We start from the raw sequence: 17,872 nt of genomic DNA, 5'->3' as shown, positions 1-17,872 counted from the left end.
TACTTAAGTGACATGCCTAAACTAAACTTGTGGCCTCAAGAATGACAGCATGGGAAAAGTCATACCTTAAGGGAGACTTGCAGTTTGATTTTAACAAATACTGTCAGGTCTCTATGTATATTTTGATCATTGTTCTAAACTATTTACATGAAAAAAAAGTGCTAAAAATGTTTTCCTTGGTAGCACAGTATTTAAGTATTTTATATTAGCAATGATATAAGCATCAAAAATAGTATCTGAACACTATTACTACTGAATAGTTTCATGAAAATTGCCAAAATATCCGTTACTTCTATGGTCTAAGCATGGCCAATTATATGGTCAAACGTAAAAGGAATTGTAAGATACTCCTAGGCAAATTTCAGTCCAGAGCAAATGACACTATCTGTCATCAATTCAGTGTTAAATAGCTGTGAAATATACAGGTGATTACATTGTCCCTTCTCTGAAGGAAGTAGATCCTTAGATACAGCAAACCCCATAATAGCAAAATACCTCAAAACCCGAACCGTAGCTTAGTCCTGAGGGTCCAGGAGGTCCAGGGGGCCCAGGGGGCCCAGGAGGTCCTGGTGGTCCAGGTTTCCCAGGAGACCCAACAGCACCAACTTCTCCTTTGGGGCCCATTGATCCAGGGACTCCAGTATCACCCTAAAATAAAAGGCCAGTCTATTGGTATACTGAACATGCATAGGTAGATCCAAGTAGAGTCATAGAATCATAGAATGGTTCGGGTTGGAAGAGACCTTAAAGATCATCTAGCTCCAGCCCCATTGCCATGGGGCAGGGGTACCTTCCACTAGACCAGCTGGCTCAAAGCCCCATCCAGCCTGGCCTTGAACACTTCCAGGGAGGGGGCATGCCTCGATCATCTTCATGGCCCTCCTCTGCATTTGCTCAAGCAGGTCCATGTCTTTCTAATGCTGGGGGCCCCAGAGCTGAACACAGTGCTCCAGATGGGGTCTCATGAGAGCTGAGTAGAGGGAAGAGTTGCCTCCCTCAACCTCCTGGCCACACTTCTTAGAGAAGCCAAGTTTGCCAACTTCGTTAGGTTTCATAATAATAATCTTTTAAACTTCTCAGCCCTTTTCTGTAACGTGCTGTATTACAGTGATACTGTTATCCTATAAAGACACTGTCTTTCTTTTTTTACCTTTGGACCAACAGAACCAGGAAGACCTTGATCACCCTGTAAAAGAAAACCAATCCTAGTTACCTACAATAAGAACATTAGATGGGCAACAAAACCACATTTTTGACATTTTTGCTTAATTAAAATACCCGCAGATTTCTGTGTTGTTTAATTTGATGTCATAATATCCTTTCCATGAAATGTTAGACCTCTTAGTTAAAAAGGAAACAATATGTAATTCAGGAGTTAAAATAACAAATTAATAGCTCTGGTCTGGTGTGCAATCTTGTATTTCAATTACTGCTGCAGATTTTAAAGGTCTGGAGCACACAGAATTAAGCATCATGGGTCACATCCTCATGCTTCTGAACTTAAATGTCAAAACTCTCATGGGATATAACAGAAGCGGAAACCGATCCCACACAAGTTGTCTAGGGCACTGTTCCAAACAAGGGATATGATGACTAGCGTGATTTTAAGGCTCCTCTGCAGCAATCAGGCTATTTGATTTGCTTTTATACACTTTACTTAGATACTGTTTATTCCACTTCTAATTCATGGAACAGACAGAAAGTCACAGCATGCGAATACTCCTTTCCAAATTGCACTGAATCTAATGGAACTAACTGTTACATTGGCAAGCTCCTGTCCTTACTCATTCCACAGAAATATTGCTTGAGTAAGGTCTGAAAAAAATCAGTGAGTACCAGGCATAAAATGATAACAATATTTTCTTCCAAAAGTAGTGGCAAAAACCACATCAAATTTCACTCCAAGGAGCAAACTGACTTTACTTTCAGTGCATCCTGCGGTTTCTCCCTGTAATCTTCTCTGGACTAATGTGGAATAATGATTAAAAATAGATACTGCAATATAAACTAAATCAAGGTTTTGAGAAAAAGATTAATAGTAGAAAGGAAAAATCCTATTATCCCAAGGTGCTGGGGGTTGCATTGAGCAGGTGCAAATATGTGGTGCTTCATTTCTAATTAAATTTTTATCAAATATATGCAATGCAAAAAACAGGCTCAGTGAGGCAAAACATTTGAGATTTTTGTCCTTTTTTCTGAGGATTATAAGCTTTTTGAAAATTTAATTTTTCTTCCAATGACTTCCCTTTCCACATCAGTCTCTTCTTATGATATGCAATTCAAGCTCGGTTTACCTCAGCTAGACTTCTTTCTAAGACTATACAAAAATCGTGCCACTGATTACAAAGAACACAAGTTTTGGATGGCTGCTTTGTAGTATGTGTACTGCATTTTCTGGATAGCTGCAAGTTCCCATGTGTGCTACCATTTTACCAGCCTCAGGATTTTGAAATCACAACTCAGATCCGTCAGTCTCCAGAGGAGATTAAAAAAAAACAACTTGTGATTTAAAACCCAAATAAATAAATATAAACATTCTGGCCATTTAGGACTTGCCTTTCCATTTCCCTTGCAGTATGAGCGCTTTCAATGTACCCTTGGGAATCTACTTTCAATTTCTTGTGCATAAAGTGTGGTGTAGAAGCTCACTAGAGGATGAAGTTCTGTAGTTTTTGTCTCTGTCTTCTCCATATCCTTCTTGAAGTGGGGTGCAAAAAACGGATTCAGTATTTCAAATTCAGACTCACTAGCCCTCATTAAAGGGTTATAATTATATCTTTATATCTGTTGGCCATGCCTTTGTCTCCTTTTTGCCAGATTAAATGGTTTGAGCTCCTCAGCCTCTCATCATCAGTCACATACTCAAGGCCCCTGGCCATCTCCACAGGTCTCTGCTGCACTGTCTCTGTCTTCTCAACATCGTTCTTGCAGTGGGGTGCAAAAATAATGGATGCAGTGATTTGGGGAAACTTAAAAGGAGTGGCAATTTCGCAATATGTAATTTTTGGTTCTATGACAACACAAGAAAATCTATCTGCTGGATGCTATGATCCCTTGCTTTTGTTTACTTGTTCCCCCACTTTTGCTGGCCATAGTGCTCATCTGATCATGCATGAAGCCAAACAGTGCAGCAAGTCAACAGAAAACTAAATAACCCTTTGCTGCCAGGTTAGGATGTTGACATGTCTCATCAATAGGTGTGTGAAGGCTGGAACTGCCACAAATGTTGGGGTAGGATATCATATCTGGGGGCAGCAGCAGTGCGGTAGTCAGCAGTTAAGATAAATACAGGCTGCTGCAGAAGTATACAAAACCTGATGTGTCAGTCCACAGAATGCAACGTAATTCCAGTTGCCCTGATATACACACGCACCGCAGACGGTGCTTTCTACAGGGAATAGGCTGTCCCTCTGTGCCAGTCTGGACTAGCCAGAGTTCTTACCTGTTACAGACTCACCTGCATGTGTCCAGTCATGACTGGCTTTTTACTGGCAAATCACAATGGAGTAGCTCGTATGGCATTTTGAATATTGCATGCTGCAGAAAATGAGACTGTACCCAATAGGGAATTCTGGATTTCTGAATATGCCTTTTGAGATGTGTCCTAATAAGCCATTAGCAGCTGAATTCAATTAAAAAAATACCGAAGCCAGCCAACAGTGTGTTGCAGGGACAACTATTTGTGATTTTTACAGCCTAGAATTGACAAAGATCTTCCAGTGAAGTAGGGGCAAGACAGATGTTTAACTTACCTTTTCTCCTTTCTGTCCTGGTGGGCCAACTACTCCATCAAGACCAGGAGGACCTTGAGGACCCTGTAGATGATAGTAAATCTAAAGCAGGTGCCAATTAAGAGTCCTTTTCCTAGCATAAGCATGTAAGTATTTTTGACCAACGGATGATACAGCATTATGAAAGACTAACGTGTAGCACCAGGTAGGACCTAACACCATTAAGTTCTAACATTTGTATTTCTTCTGAGAGTTTGGCTTTGTATCAAAAGAGCATTTAAATATATTTTAATAGAAAACTATGTCAAACAATCAGAAAGTAGTAAAAAATAATATAAACCAACATAACATAAATATAATGTCAACATGCAAAATAATGGTGCTATCCAAGTAGGTTTTGACAATGCTACTACAGATGCAATGAGGTTGAAATCCACATGCAGTTCAGCCATCCACACTTTTGGCAGCCTCAGGGCTAGACAAGAGCTAGCTGAGAAAACATTGGTACTGACAAAGTCAGAAAGCGGCCCAGGTTTTGTGTGTGATGCCTCACTTTAATTTTCTCTTGAAAAATGTATATTTAGTTCTCCACCCAGTTTCCTGTGCTGTATCCATGACTTTGCATGCATTTGACTGAGCAGCCAGGCTGGGAAAACCTGTCCTTTTAGGGTCAATCACTCAATCAGTATGGTATTGAAGTCCAGCCCACAGTAACTATACATGCAAGAAAGGGAACAGTTACACGCATATTTGCGTACCCTATGGTTTTAAAATTGGTCTCTGAAAGCCTTTAATTAAATTTACAAGTGTGCATTCTGACCTCTGAGAATCTTTTATTTATTCATTTATTTTGGGGAAGGATATAAATGTCTGCAGAAGGAGACAGAAAACATTCTTTTTCTTTTGTGTTTTCAGAATGGTTACAAAGGCCTTAATTTCCCTGCTCTCCTTACTTTTTTCCCTGTTTTTGCCCTTTGGATGTCCTTTGGATGTCCTTTAGATTCTATGTGATAGAGTAACTAATAAATTCTTTTTAATATTAAAAAATTCAGAAATATTTTCAGTATGTTTCAAATATTTCCATATTGTATTTTGCCATAATTACATAGACGAGGATTAGAAGAGGAGTTCAGATAACAACAATAATTGTTTTAAATTTTAGGGACTATTTCCCTTATACTACTTAGCAATTTTAAGTTTCATAGCTCTAAAATAGCTTATTTCCTTTACAGCTTTTGAATAGTCTCTCTTACGTAGCTAGCAAGAAACACTTGGAGATTTGTTATTCACTTCAGAGTCAATTCATGCATTTGTGACTATTAAAAAAAAAACAACATAGAAAGTATCCCTTTACAATGCCATGAGGCAATTTAACTCATGTAGCATTTAGAAAATATGTGTTTAATGAGATCAATATCACATCAGTATCAGACACTATGTGGAGCAGTTAGTGAAGTATTTCCTGTTACAAAAGGCAGCCTTTACCCAAATATTTCCGATATGTTTCTCATGAGAAGAGATGATACATCACTAAGTTCTTGATTTAGCAAGGACTTAAGCCTGCACACAATTTCAAGTAATTGGCTAGTCTTCCGAAATTCGCATTTGCAAATGAAGACCTTTAATTACACAACTATTTCAATGTATTACTGAATGAGGATACCCATCAAAAAATTTCTGCTGTGAATAGATCTCACTTCATTTATCCAGAGTGTGCAAATTTGTGCAAATCTTGGAGAACAGGGCTACACTTTCTTAGGTCATCTGAAAGTGTGGGAATGCATGGGTCTGTACTGTTAATAGCTGGAGTTTTCTTTCAGCAGCCTGCAGACTTGTCATGGTCTGATTCTTCTGAAAATGTACTTTAATTGTCTGGTTAACATTTAACTTCTACTTTTTTAACTGATATGTTTCCCAGGAATTATCCTGAAAGTGGACAACAATGATTTTTGTTGCATCAGAAAAATGAATGGCTACTAGTTGTTAATAACTTCTAAAAAGCCATCCTGATTACAATCAGTAGATGCAGAGAATAATGGCTGCAACAAGGCCAGTGTGATTTGTTGTACCAGTAGAGATGGGAAAGGGGGGAAAGACTGAGGCAAAAGCATGTATTTATTTTAAGAGAATCACACTTCTGCATCTATTTGGTTAGTTCATAAAAGCCTATCCCAGTCTATTCAGGCTGCTATTCAAGGCGGGGGAATTTTCCACCTTCCAAAATTCATGAGTCATTCCTTGGTAGGCTAAAGCCCATATGTATTTAAAGTTATCATCTCTTAATCTCTTATTTTACAGATATGCTCCAAGTTTATATGGGTTTTGGTTTTGTTTGTATCTCAAGCATGAAAAGCAGTTGATACTAATTTTGATCACTATATCTCATGTTGAAGTTTACTGCCTGAATGTTGTTACTACCTTTTTTTTTCTTTAATTTTCGCTTTCCTGTTTTTGATTGTAGACTGCCTTTGGTGGTTTTAATTTTTTTTTTAGAATTTTTACCTAAATATAAATAATATCCTCTTTTATGGGAAAATATGCCTGGTCATAAAAGGGACTGCTTCTGATAGTAAGCCTTAACATGCTAAGCATCTTCATTTTGCTGAAAAACGATTATAAATTTTAAATATATGAGCACTGGGGAGCAACACTGGTCTCTATTAGAGGACAGAAGACCTCCAATTATTCTGAGGGTACTGTGGTTCTGAAGATGCTGTTGTTCTGAGAAATATTGCCAAAATAGGCATTTTCATGACAGGTGTCTGCAGGACGTTTTAGAACACTGGATAGTCTCCTAAATCACAGAGAATGAGATTTATTTTTTTTTTAGGTTTAAGCCAGCAATTCAGTGACTAGATATGACTAGAAGTAGCTTACCTTCAAACAATTAAAATACAAAGTATGGGAACAAACTAATTAATTGAAAACAAGAAAAGATTGGCCAAGCACTGCATTGATGTAATAAAGCTAGGCCTTTTTTCCTGGTTAATTCTAGAAGGACTTCTGTTCATGCTTAAAGTGAGACAAAAGGTACAATGAAGCATATGCCTAAACCACTGCAGTTCCATGGTCTTTAGCACTTGCCGTTCTCTTAGTCTGAAGTATTCAGAGCACTTAGTGGGAAATATTTACAGCATATCTTAAAAAGCTTCAACAAATTTGTTATTACTCTCCAACAATGTTGTAGTCTGGAAATATTGTTGGAAATCTCACAACATTGGAGATCCTCCCAACAGTGAGGAAAGAATTTCAGCTTTTAACTGAAATAACAATTTCTATCCTTTTAGATTACAAACGAACAAACCCACCAACATGAAAAATTGTTTGTCAGAGATACTAAATTTCACAATCCAAACGGCAAATAAAAAGGACTCAGTCTCATGAGACTGATCTCATGGTTTCGCAGCCAAACTTTTAATTTTAGAGAAATAATAACCTGACAATAAGCGGACACATAAAGCGAGTAAGCAAGCTCTGTCCTGGAGACAAATACTGTGATAAAACCAGTAGTCTATCCAGTGCTGGTCTGGTCTCTGTTGCTGGATAGGCTCCTCATCTCCTTCTTCTTTCACTGCCAGGGAGGGAGGGTCTGACATATTGTAAAGGAGTTTGAAAAAGACTAGTTGGGCTGTAGAAATTTTCCCCCTTTGCAATCAATGCAGAAGACATCCAGGAAGGACATCCTATTAAGGCCATATGTACAGCAGCATAAGGAGAGCATGGGGAAGGCATGCTAGGAGTGTGGCCACTGTGCAGGACATGGGAGAGCTGCTGTCAGTCCATTTACACCTCTTTTCAACCAAACCATTGTCTTTTCAGTCCTTAAGTCCAGTAATTAAGACTAGGAAAGAATGAAAGATGGTTTCCTGCTATCATAGCCTTTTGGTTGTTAATGGCAGGATTCCTAACAACTAGTGGGGCAAGTGTGGTCTCAATACATCCTTTTGTTCTGCTCCCTACCTCCTCTAGACCAGACACTTCTTTCCTTCCCAGTCTTTCCAGGAAGAAAATTCCCAGAATTTTCTTTCAAGGAAACCATACTATAGAAGGATGCAGGTGGAAAGGCATTGCAGACAGCTGGGTCCTATCCTTTTATGCTATCAGGGTACGACAAGGTCAGCAATCTAAAACATGGAAGCGCACCCAGGCCCTACAGCGTAGACATGTTTAATGAGACAGAAACCACTGGACCTCCAGGCATGTTTAAGGCTTTTCCTTGCAGGATATGTCAGGAGTGCATTAAATTAGCCTGTGCAGGTTGTCACTGCTGTTGTAGCAGGATACAGTTCAGTGCAGGCCAGCCTTGTTGCTTTTGTGGCTGGCAGGCTCTGAGCTCAGTACTGCTGCATGAACACTGTTGACTACTTCCATGTTTGCCTGGAGTCTACAAGAACTGGCCTATGCTACTGTAACTGCAGGACAAATGTGTCCTGACTGCACCTTGTTATTGGATCAGACGCTAACTCTGAAAATCGTGCTGAGAACAAACCATTGGGAACGTAGAACATGATCTTATCACAGTTACTGCATAAAACCATTGAAAAATCCATTGATAATTTCTAGAAAGCAAAGATTAATAGAAGAAAGCACAATGTTTACAATACACTAATTTAATAAATGTTTGATATTTATTTTCAAATTTAAGTCAGTGACACATTTTTAAGGATCTGGGCTACAACTGTTAATGATGGTGCAACCTGGTTGTCAAAGCTCCTTTGCATACATAGACAAGGCTTTTTCTGAAACACGTCAGTGAAAAGCCTGGGTGAAAGAAACTGCTTTTTGAGCCTACTTCTGTGGGACCAGGCTATTTCATCTTAGTGAAACATCTTATTACCAGGCCAGAACCACTAATTCTTATCAATTAGTCTTATCAATCACCCATAAAATTGTAAAACAAAAGGATATTTGAGGTAATAACTGAGAAAATACTGAAAACACAGCCAAAGCACTTGAGTGCAGCAAATGCTGGAACTGTGTGTATTCAGCAAAATAATAGTCCATGTAGAGCTACATTCTGCACTCTATTACAGCTTTAATGTAGTGAGGTTCATAGGGATACAACTTATTCCAAGAGGGAACACCCTGAAACTCTGAAATCCAAAAATTACCCTGATTTCTGTCTGACCTGTGTTGAGTGGACACTCCATCTTGCAAGGACCTAAAGCTTAGATGAACAAAAATTTTGATGCTTACACTTCCTTGTAGTGTGAGAGTATGAGACCCAACTCCTGACAGAAAAGGAATAGTTTTTGGGATAGGGCTCTGAGGTATTGGATGGAGGTACCTCCTTGCAGCTCTAAATGAGATATCATATATATAACTCAGGCTATTCTCAGTGTTTCCCTACAGGGTAAATACATCCTCAGCTCTTGGTTTTCATAGAATCATAGAATTGTTAAGGTTGGAAAAGATCCTTAAGATCATCGAGTCCAACCGCTAACCTATCACTGCCAAGTCCACCACTAAACCATATCCTCAAGCACCACATCTACCCTTCTTTTAAATACCTCCAGGGATGGAGACTCCACCACCTCCCTGGGCAGCCTGTTCCAATGCCTGACAACCCTTTTGGTGAATAAGTTTTTCCTAATATCCAACCTAAACTTCCCCTGGCGCAGCTTGAGGCCATTTCCTCTCATCCTATCGCTTGTTATGAGGGAGAAGAGTCCAACACCCACCTCGCTACAACCTCCTTTCAGGTAATTGTAGAGAGCGATAAGGTCTCCCCTCAGCCTCCTCTTCTCCAGGCTAAACAACCCCAGCTCCCTCAGCCACTCCTCATAAGACTTGTTCTCTAGACCCTTCACCAGCTTTGTTGCCCTTCTCTGGACACGCTCCAACACCTCAATGTCCATCTTGTAGTGAGGGGCCCAAAACTGCACACAGTACTCAAGGTGAGGCCTCACCAGTGCCGAGTACAGGGGCATGATCACTGCCCTGCTCCTGCTGGCCACACTATTCCTGCTACAAGCCAGGATGCCATAGGCCTTCTTGGCCACCTGAGCACACTGCTGGCTCATGTTCAGCCAGCTGTCGACCAACACCTCCAGGCAGCTTTCCAGCCACTCCTCCCCAAGCCTGTAGCATTGCATGGGGTTGTTGTGACCCAAGTGCAGGACCCTACACTTAGCCTTGTTGAATCTCATACCATTGGCTTCAGCTCAACGATCCAGCCTGTCCAGGTCCCTCTGTTGGGCCTTCCTCCCCTCCAGCAGATCGACACCTCCACCCAGGTTGGTGTTATCTGCAAACTTACTGAGGGTACACTCAATCCCCTCATCCAGATAATCAGTGAAGATATTGAACAGGACCAGCCCCAACACTGAGCCCTGGGGAACGCCACTTGTGACCTGCCGCCAATTGGATTTGACTCCATTCACTACCAGCCTCTGGGCTTGGCCATCCAGCCAGTTTGTAACCCAGTGCAGAGTGCACTTGTCCAAGCCGTGAGCAGCTAGCTTCTCTAGGAGAATGTTATGGGAGACAGTGTCAAAGGCCTTACTAAAGTCCAAGTAGGCAACGTACACAGCCTTCCCCTCATCCACTAAGCATGTCACCTTATCATAGAAGGAGGCTAGGTTAGTGAGGCAGCACCTCCCTTTCATAAACCCATGCTGGCTGAGCCCAATCCCCTGGTTATCCTGCATGTGCTGCATAATGGCATTCAAGACGATCTGCTCCATGACCTTTCCCGGCACAGAGGTCAGGCTGACAGGCCTGTAGTTCCCTGGATCCTCCTTCTGACCCCTCTTGTAAAGGGGAGTCACATTCGGTAGCTACCAGTCATCTGGGACTTCCCCATTGACCAGGACTGCTGATAAAAGATGGACAGCAGCTTGGCGAGCTCCTCTGCCAGCTCCCTCAGTATCCTCGGGTGGATCCCATCTGGCCCCATGGACTTGTGAACGTCCAGGTGAAGGAGCAGGTCGGTGACTGCCAGCTCTTCAACAACTGGGACTTCATTCTGCCTACTATCTCCATCTCCCAGCACAGGGGCCTGACACCCCGAGGATGACCAGTCTGACTATTATAGACTGAGGCAGAAAGCATTAAGTACCTGGGCCTTCTCATCTTTTGTGGTAAGGTTACCTTCCGCATCCAACAAAGGAGGGAGATCCTCCCTGGCCCTCCTTTTGTCACTGATATATTTATAAAAACATTTTTGTTATCTTTAATGGCAGTGGCCTGTTTAAGTTCCAGCTGGGCCTTTGCCTTCCTAATCTTTTCCCTGCATAACCTCAAACACCCTTGTAGTCCTCTTGAGTCACCTGCCCCTGCTTCCAAAGGCAATAAGCTCTCCTTTTTTTCTTGAGTTCCAGCCAAAGCTCCCTATTCAGCCAAGCCAGCCTTCTCCCCTGCCTGCTCAACTTATGGCACATGGGGATGGCCTGCTTCTGCGCCTTTGAGACTTCCTTCTTTAATAACATCCAGCCTTCCTGGACTCCTTTGCCCTTCAGGACTGCCTCCCAAGGAACTCTGTTAACCAGACTCTTTAACATTCCAAAGTCTGCCCTTCTGAAGTTCAGGGTAGCAGTTTTTCTGACCCCCTTCCTTACTTCTCTAAGAATTGAGAACTCTTTCATGTCATGGTCGCTGAGCCCAAGACAGCCTCCAACCACCACATCACCCACCAGGCCTTCTCTGTTCGTAAACAGCAGGTCCAGCAGGGCACCTCCCCTGGTTGGCTCGCTTACCAGCTGCATCAGGAAGTTATCTCCCACACACTCCAGGAACCTCCGAGACTGCTTTCTCTCTGCTGTGTTGTATTTCCAGCAGATATCTGGTAAGTTGAAGTCTCCCATGAGAACAAGGACTAGAGATTTTGAGACTTCAGCCGACTGCTTTTAGAGTAATTCATCTGTCTCCTCATCCTGGTTGGGTGGTCTATAACTGACTTGCACCAGGATATCTGCCTTATTGGCCTTCCCCCGATCCTTACCCATAAGCACTCAACCTTACCATTACTGTCGTTGACTTCTAGACAGTCAAAACACTCTCTAACATACAAGACTACCCCTGCACTTCTCCTTCCTTGCCTGTCCTTTCTAAAGAGCTTGTAACCATCCATTGCAGCGCTCCAGTTGTATGAGTCATCCCACCATGTTTCCGTGATGTCAACCACATCATAGATTCCCTGGCTCACAATGGCTTCCAGCTCCTCCTGTTTATTGCCCATGCTACGTGCATTGGTGTAAATGCACTTCAGTTCATCTATTGATCTCTTCTCCAACACAGGTATGCCACCCCCAGGCTCATTCCTAGCAAGCCTGGTTTTATCCCCTTCCCCCTTTGTATCTAGTTTAAAGCCCTCTCAATGAGGCCTGCTAACCCCTGAGCCAGAATCCTTTTCCCGCTTTGCGACAGGTGAACCTCATCTGTCTCCAGCAGGCCTGGTGCCATGTAAACTGCCCCATGATCAAAAAAGCCAAAATTCCACTGCTGGCACCAGCCTCTGAGCCACATGTTAATGAGATGGGACTTCCTGTTCCTCTCTGTATGTCTCCTGGCTACCAACGGGATGGATGAAAACACTACCTGCGCTCCTGATTCTTCAAGTAATTGCCCCAGTTCTCTAAAGTCGCTTTTGATTGTCTTTGCACCTCTCTCAGCTACCTCATCACTGCCGACCCGAACAACCACTAGCAGATAGTAATTGGATGCTTTTACCAGCCTAGGGAGCTTCCTGGTAATGTCTCCTGTCCTTGCCCCAGGGATGCAGCAGACTTCCCTATGGGATGGGTTTGGTCGGCATACCGGCCCTCTGTTCCCCTCAGAAGGGAGTCGCCTACAACAATTACCCTTCTTTTTTTCTTACCAGTGGCCGTTGTAATGCATGGGGCTGACTAGTTCTCTCTAGTCAACCCCTTGAGTGGATCACTGTCTATGTCTTCATCCTCCTGGCCCTCAGGTTCCAGAGCCTCATACCTATTGTGTAAGGGCACCTGGGGGGGCAAAGTCGGCCAGGAGAGGATTTGCCTACTGCACCAAGCAGGGATCTGCATCCATCCTCCTCTGTCTCTTGGGTCCTCTCCCTCTGCCTGGCAGCACAAGGGCAGGGGAGCCACTCCTCCTCTTGATGCTTCTATCTGGTGTGTTTGTCTCAGGGATGGTAGGGAGTGGCTCCTCCAGTCTATCTCCCTCTCGCATTCCCTGATACTCCTCAGTCTTGCGACTTCTTCTTTCAGCTCTGCCACCATGCTGAGCAGATCCTCCACCTGCTCGCAACTCATGCAGGTGTTGTCTCAGGAGCCTTCCATGACTGGAGCAAGGCTTTGGCACTCCCTGCAGCCAGAGAGCTGGGTGGCTGCATGTTTTAGTGGGAGATCTGTCTGCGCTGCCACGTGCCTTCTGGCGATAGCTCTTGTCGGAGTGGAGACCATGGCTAAGTCCTTTCCGGCAGAGGGTAGACCACAAGGAGAGCTCGCCAGCTCCCTGCTCGCCCTGCCTGCGCAAACTGCCGCACAAACTGCCGCGCCCTGTTTGCCCCTCCTGGTCGCTTGCGCTCCCTCGGGGCATGTTTAAATCTCCCGCCGTTGCCTCAGCAACGCCCAAGCCCCGTCTGCCTCGCTCGCGAGAGCAGGCGGTTGGTTTTGGCGCGAGGGTCTCACCACGTTCTTTGTCGGTTCCCTGGCAGAGGAAACCCCCTTTTCTACCCCAATCTAGTGCCCAGTTGCAGGACTTACCGCTGCTGTCGCCACGTGCCTTGCCAACTGAGTTTTCATTGTCTTCCCATGCACGCACTTCTTGGATCCAATTTTAAATATTTTCAGATGCTTAATTTGTCTCTGTCCAAAGGATGCTGCCTTCCACCTCGATGGCCAGACACTTAAAATTTCCTATACCTACCTTTTTAGATTTTGTATTAACTCCTGACTTGGTTATCCTCAAAAAAACCCCAAACCAGCACAGCTGAGATCTCTTCTTTAACATGTGTCACCAATACGCTTCTTTAATATATGTTAATTACACAGTGTCAGATACAGTAATGGTGACCCACTTTGAAGGTCACATGAAAATATAGATCAAATCTAGTTCTGAGAAGAACTGCTACGGGCAGATGGTTGATAGGGAATAGGGGAACTTTATTAGAAAATATAGTTCCAGAGAGGATTCACAACGCTAAAAAAGATATTGTCTTCACTGAAAAAACACTTCACTGAGGATTTATTAAAAAATAGGTAACACTTGACCTTTTAGCAACCTTTTTTCTACAGTAGAACTGTATTTCACATGTCCACAAGAATAAGTGTTTCTACCTAGCTGAAGGAAAAGAAGGAGGAGAGTTCCTGAAAAAGGAAAATTCAGTTTATGCTAAAAATTCCCTGAAGATTATGTAAGTGATTTAGCAAACTTCATTTTCCTGAAAGCACCACAGGAAAAATAATCCTTAGCCTTATTCAGTACTGGTAAAAGTATCCTTACTTTTTATTTATTCTGGTCCAGATTCACCAGTATCTGTCTACAAAATTTATATCCTGCTGTGGAGTAATGTGTTTTGGTTAACTAGAAATTTGTTATTTTTTTGTAAAAAATGTGCATAAAATCCAAGATCTTAAATTAAAAATATTTCACAATATTATTAAGAATTATAAAGACTGTAAGCATTAGAAATAGTGTTGTAGACCAGAAACAACATTAATGTTTGTGCACAAATGGGTACTCACTTCAGGGCCTTGTTCACCAGAAGCTCCATCTTTCCCTGGTGACCCAGGAGGACCTACACCTGATTCAGGTGCTGGCTTTCCTGGAAGACCCGGCAGTCCTGGAGGGCCTGGTGGCCCAGGAAGACCCTGGATAAATCAGCAGCATTGTTAGAAATGGCCCTAGCCAGGTTCATTTGTATATACATGGAACAAGAAAAGCTCACACAGGCTGTTCAAGTTCATAAAACTCTCAGCTTGGGTTACCGCCCCCCTTCTTCATTAAGAACAATTTTAGTTTCACAGATACACTCCTTAAATAGTGTCACACTGACCTCCTCCATCCTTGCTCTCGGAATTGTGCCACTTCATGGCATCCAACAGCAAGCAAGGAAGTTAAAAATAAAAAAATTCTGTGTCAGCTCTCTGTAACCCAGTAAAGACCTTAGAGAAATTCCAATGATCGACCTAATGTTAAGAAACTTAACCAAAAATGAAATCAAGGGATCACTGAACAGAACGAAGTGGTTAGTTTTTTTTCTCTACTCATTTCAAAGGGTCTCTCCATGCTATTGCTGGAGCACTGAGAATCTGTACTCATGGTCAAGACCTGACTGTGCTTAGTGCTGTAAAAATGGCCTCTGCTCCAAACATCTGTCCCATGTGGACAAGAGCAAAGCTATCTAAATTGAATAAAATTAATGAAATATGTTACTTCAGGAGGGATAGTACATTTGCAAATATTCTCTCTCATCTGCAAGTCCATCCTTGTTACTGATTATATTAGCAGACAAACATGGACAGTTTGAAATTCTGGGGCATGGCACTGTAAGGCAAGAACTCTTTAATTCTGACTTAGGGTCATCTACAGGATTCTGTTAGGAAGGTGATAATCTTGGATTTTCAGTACAGTCAACAGAGCCTTCTGCAGGGAGCCATTCCAAGCACTCACCTGTCTTGTTAACTACATAGGGCATCTAAAGAGTGTCCTAAATTAGCGAAGTTAACTAACTTTCAGCAAGTGGCAATTCCCTCCTGAAGAGCCTTGGGAATGAGGCATTCAGCACTTTAGAGGGACAAAGAAAGTGAAAAGAAGTCTTGAGGCAGGAATCAGTCCGAGAGAATGAAAAATATCACCGGATATGTTGCAAAACAGAGGCCTCAGAATGCTATACCATTCTGGAGTTAATAGGAGAGAGGCATCCAGGGAGTTAATTTCTCAGAAAGCTGCAATATTATTGATGAAACAGCTTCTAACCAAAGGGTGGAAATGCTCCATCCCAAAGACTTCATAAAAGATTATCTCTCACTCCATCTAGATGGATCAATAAAAGCCTTCTCATTTATATCTCTTAATCTTCAGCCACTTGACTTCTCATTTTCCTAACATTTGTCCTTAACTGTAATACATCACCTGGTTCATTATATCTGGCTGCTTCTGTGGATGGAAACCAACATTATTTAATGTAACTCAAGTTCACCTGGCACGAATACTCCTTCCCAATGACAGAAGTCTGGTCTCCCATGTTTGACAGCACAGAGAATCTCACTCAGAAACGTATGTATCAAAATCTTATTAACTTTCACTAAGCTAAAGCATCTCTCTCTGCTAGCCAGGCTTGATGTGACAGTTACAATTCTTCACAAACATAATGATACAGGGAAGTTCAAGTGACTATCAAAATGGATCAACAGTGGAAGTTGCAGTGTAAAATATTTCATACAGACATACCTAATTTTTAGAACAGGTACTCCAAATTAAAAAAAGCCCAAAGAATAGTATCATTCCCATCTCTCTCCTCTTTACTGTCTTCTCAGAATCAGATTAAAAGCATTTTCTCGATTTAAAAAGTTCCTTTTGCCATTATTTCTTTGTTGTCCTCTTTGTTTCTCACGCTTCTTCCCCACTCACATACACTTAGGTCTTTTCAGATCTTGAAATGAAACCCTACAAAGCATTTCTGGATGCTGTGAATTAAGAATGTACCACATTTGCACTGTGAAATTGACCTTCTACAACTGGATGACTAAAGTAAAGATCTTTATTATGCTAATGAGAAATAAACATCAATATATACTTACTCTTAAAATCTCAGTTTCTCCATCAATGTCTCCAGACCCCGATTCTTCAGGCTCTGGTCTGTTCTGAAATGAGGAGAATTCAATTTTAAAATATTGCTTCTAAAGGTGAAAAATGAAAGTATCACTTGCCAATTACTGCTAATAAAGTTATAGTCAATATCCTTGCAGCAGACTGTTACTGGTGAAATAAATCATAATACAACAAAAATATTTCAGTCATGTTTCTGGTGTTTCATCCCCCCCTTTTTTTTTTTTTCTGTAGACACTCAGCTCTATATTTACCTGCACATGCTCTATGAGTATAGTGATATCAATCCTGAAGGACACACATGCTATGTGACTGTTTCAGTGAACTGAAGATGAAGCAATATATCAGACAAATTTTACCTTTGGAAAGATACCTGTCAACATTAAGAATATCCTAAAATGCATACCTAACGACTAGCCACTGTTTCCAAGAATGTGCCTCAGTTCAAAAGCTAAATTCTGAGATTCCTACAACTGGAACCCAAAGAGGCATTTTATAAAGGGAGATTAATATACTAAAGCATCTTCTAAAAATTTTTGTTAGAAAAACTGTTTGGTTTTGGTATTGCAATCTAGCTTTACTCATCTATAAGACAATTTCAGAGATTCAAGCTTCTTCAGCTTCAAACCATCTTCCTATATTATGGAAACTATAGTGCAAACTACAGTCAGCATGCACACTGTCAAAGAATTTTTTTAAAACCTCTAAAGAAAAAAAATATTTTCCATGGAAAATTTTCCATAATTTTTCCGCATAGTGTATATAGCAAAGTGAAATGAAGTCCAGTTATAATTTTTTTTAAATTACAGAACTTGCTATGAAAGTTTTATAGGACTTATAATTTTAAAAATTAAAGGAATAAACCAAGGTGTGCAACAAACAAACTTGGCAGTTGAAATGTGACTTTTCTACATGTGTGAGTTCCACCACATTTAAAATTAAATAATGCCAACTCATGTAAAAGCACATTAACTACAGATTCCCATTGCAAGCGCTTGATGAGTTTCATAGCTGTGTATGCTTTGTAAACTAGAGCCCAAAGTACACAAAGAGCTAGCTCCCCAATTAGTTATCAGACAGAATCACAGGTTGGAAGCGACCTCAGGGATCGTCTAGTCCAACCTTATAACAGTACCACAGCTAATGTTTCAGAAGCCCAGGAGTCAGCGATGCATTCCCTGGCTGCACTGAGACTTCTTTCACTTCACTCCAGAATGAAAGGCCTTGGAACCTGCTATCATAAACAACAAGAAAGTAAAGGGGATGCAGGACCTGGTGTTCACTGCTACATTTAGTGATATGGCCTTTGGGTGAGAAAAACTGTTGGACTGGAGCACCTTGTCCTAGTGATCTGGAGCTGCCTTGCTAGTCTCTTGAAGTCAGCATCA

The 17,872-nt window shown here is 41.7% G+C and overlaps 1 protein-coding gene across 5 annotated transcripts in view; it reads right to left on the bottom strand.

Annotated features, from left to right (window-relative positions):
• Window positions 1-17,872, bottom strand: part of COL15A1 (collagen type XV alpha 1 chain) — a 163,503-nt gene that overhangs the window by 61,699 nt on the left and 83,932 nt on the right. For all 5 annotated transcript variants that reach the window (XM_075083831.1, XM_075083832.1, XM_075083835.1 and 2 more), the window contains 5 exons: window positions 16,457-16,519; window positions 14,399-14,524; window positions 3,753-3,815; window positions 1,151-1,186; window positions 496-648 (listed from right to left, as the gene is read on the bottom strand). In XM_075083831.1, coding sequence (XP_074939932.1) covers window positions 496-648; window positions 1,151-1,186; window positions 3,753-3,815; window positions 14,399-14,524; window positions 16,457-16,519 — 441 coding nt within the window. The remainder of the gene's footprint in view (window positions 1-495; window positions 649-1,150; window positions 1,187-3,752; window positions 3,816-14,398; window positions 14,525-16,456; window positions 16,520-17,872) is intronic.

This window comes from Phalacrocorax aristotelis, chromosome 2 (genome assembly GCF_949628215.1).
Source record: "Phalacrocorax aristotelis chromosome 2, bGulAri2.1, whole genome shotgun sequence".
NCBI lineage: Eukaryota > Metazoa > Chordata > Aves > Suliformes > Phalacrocoracidae > Phalacrocorax > Phalacrocorax aristotelis.
Note: the sequence above shows the minus strand (reverse complement) of the source record. Positions and strands in the feature narration are given on the sequence as shown.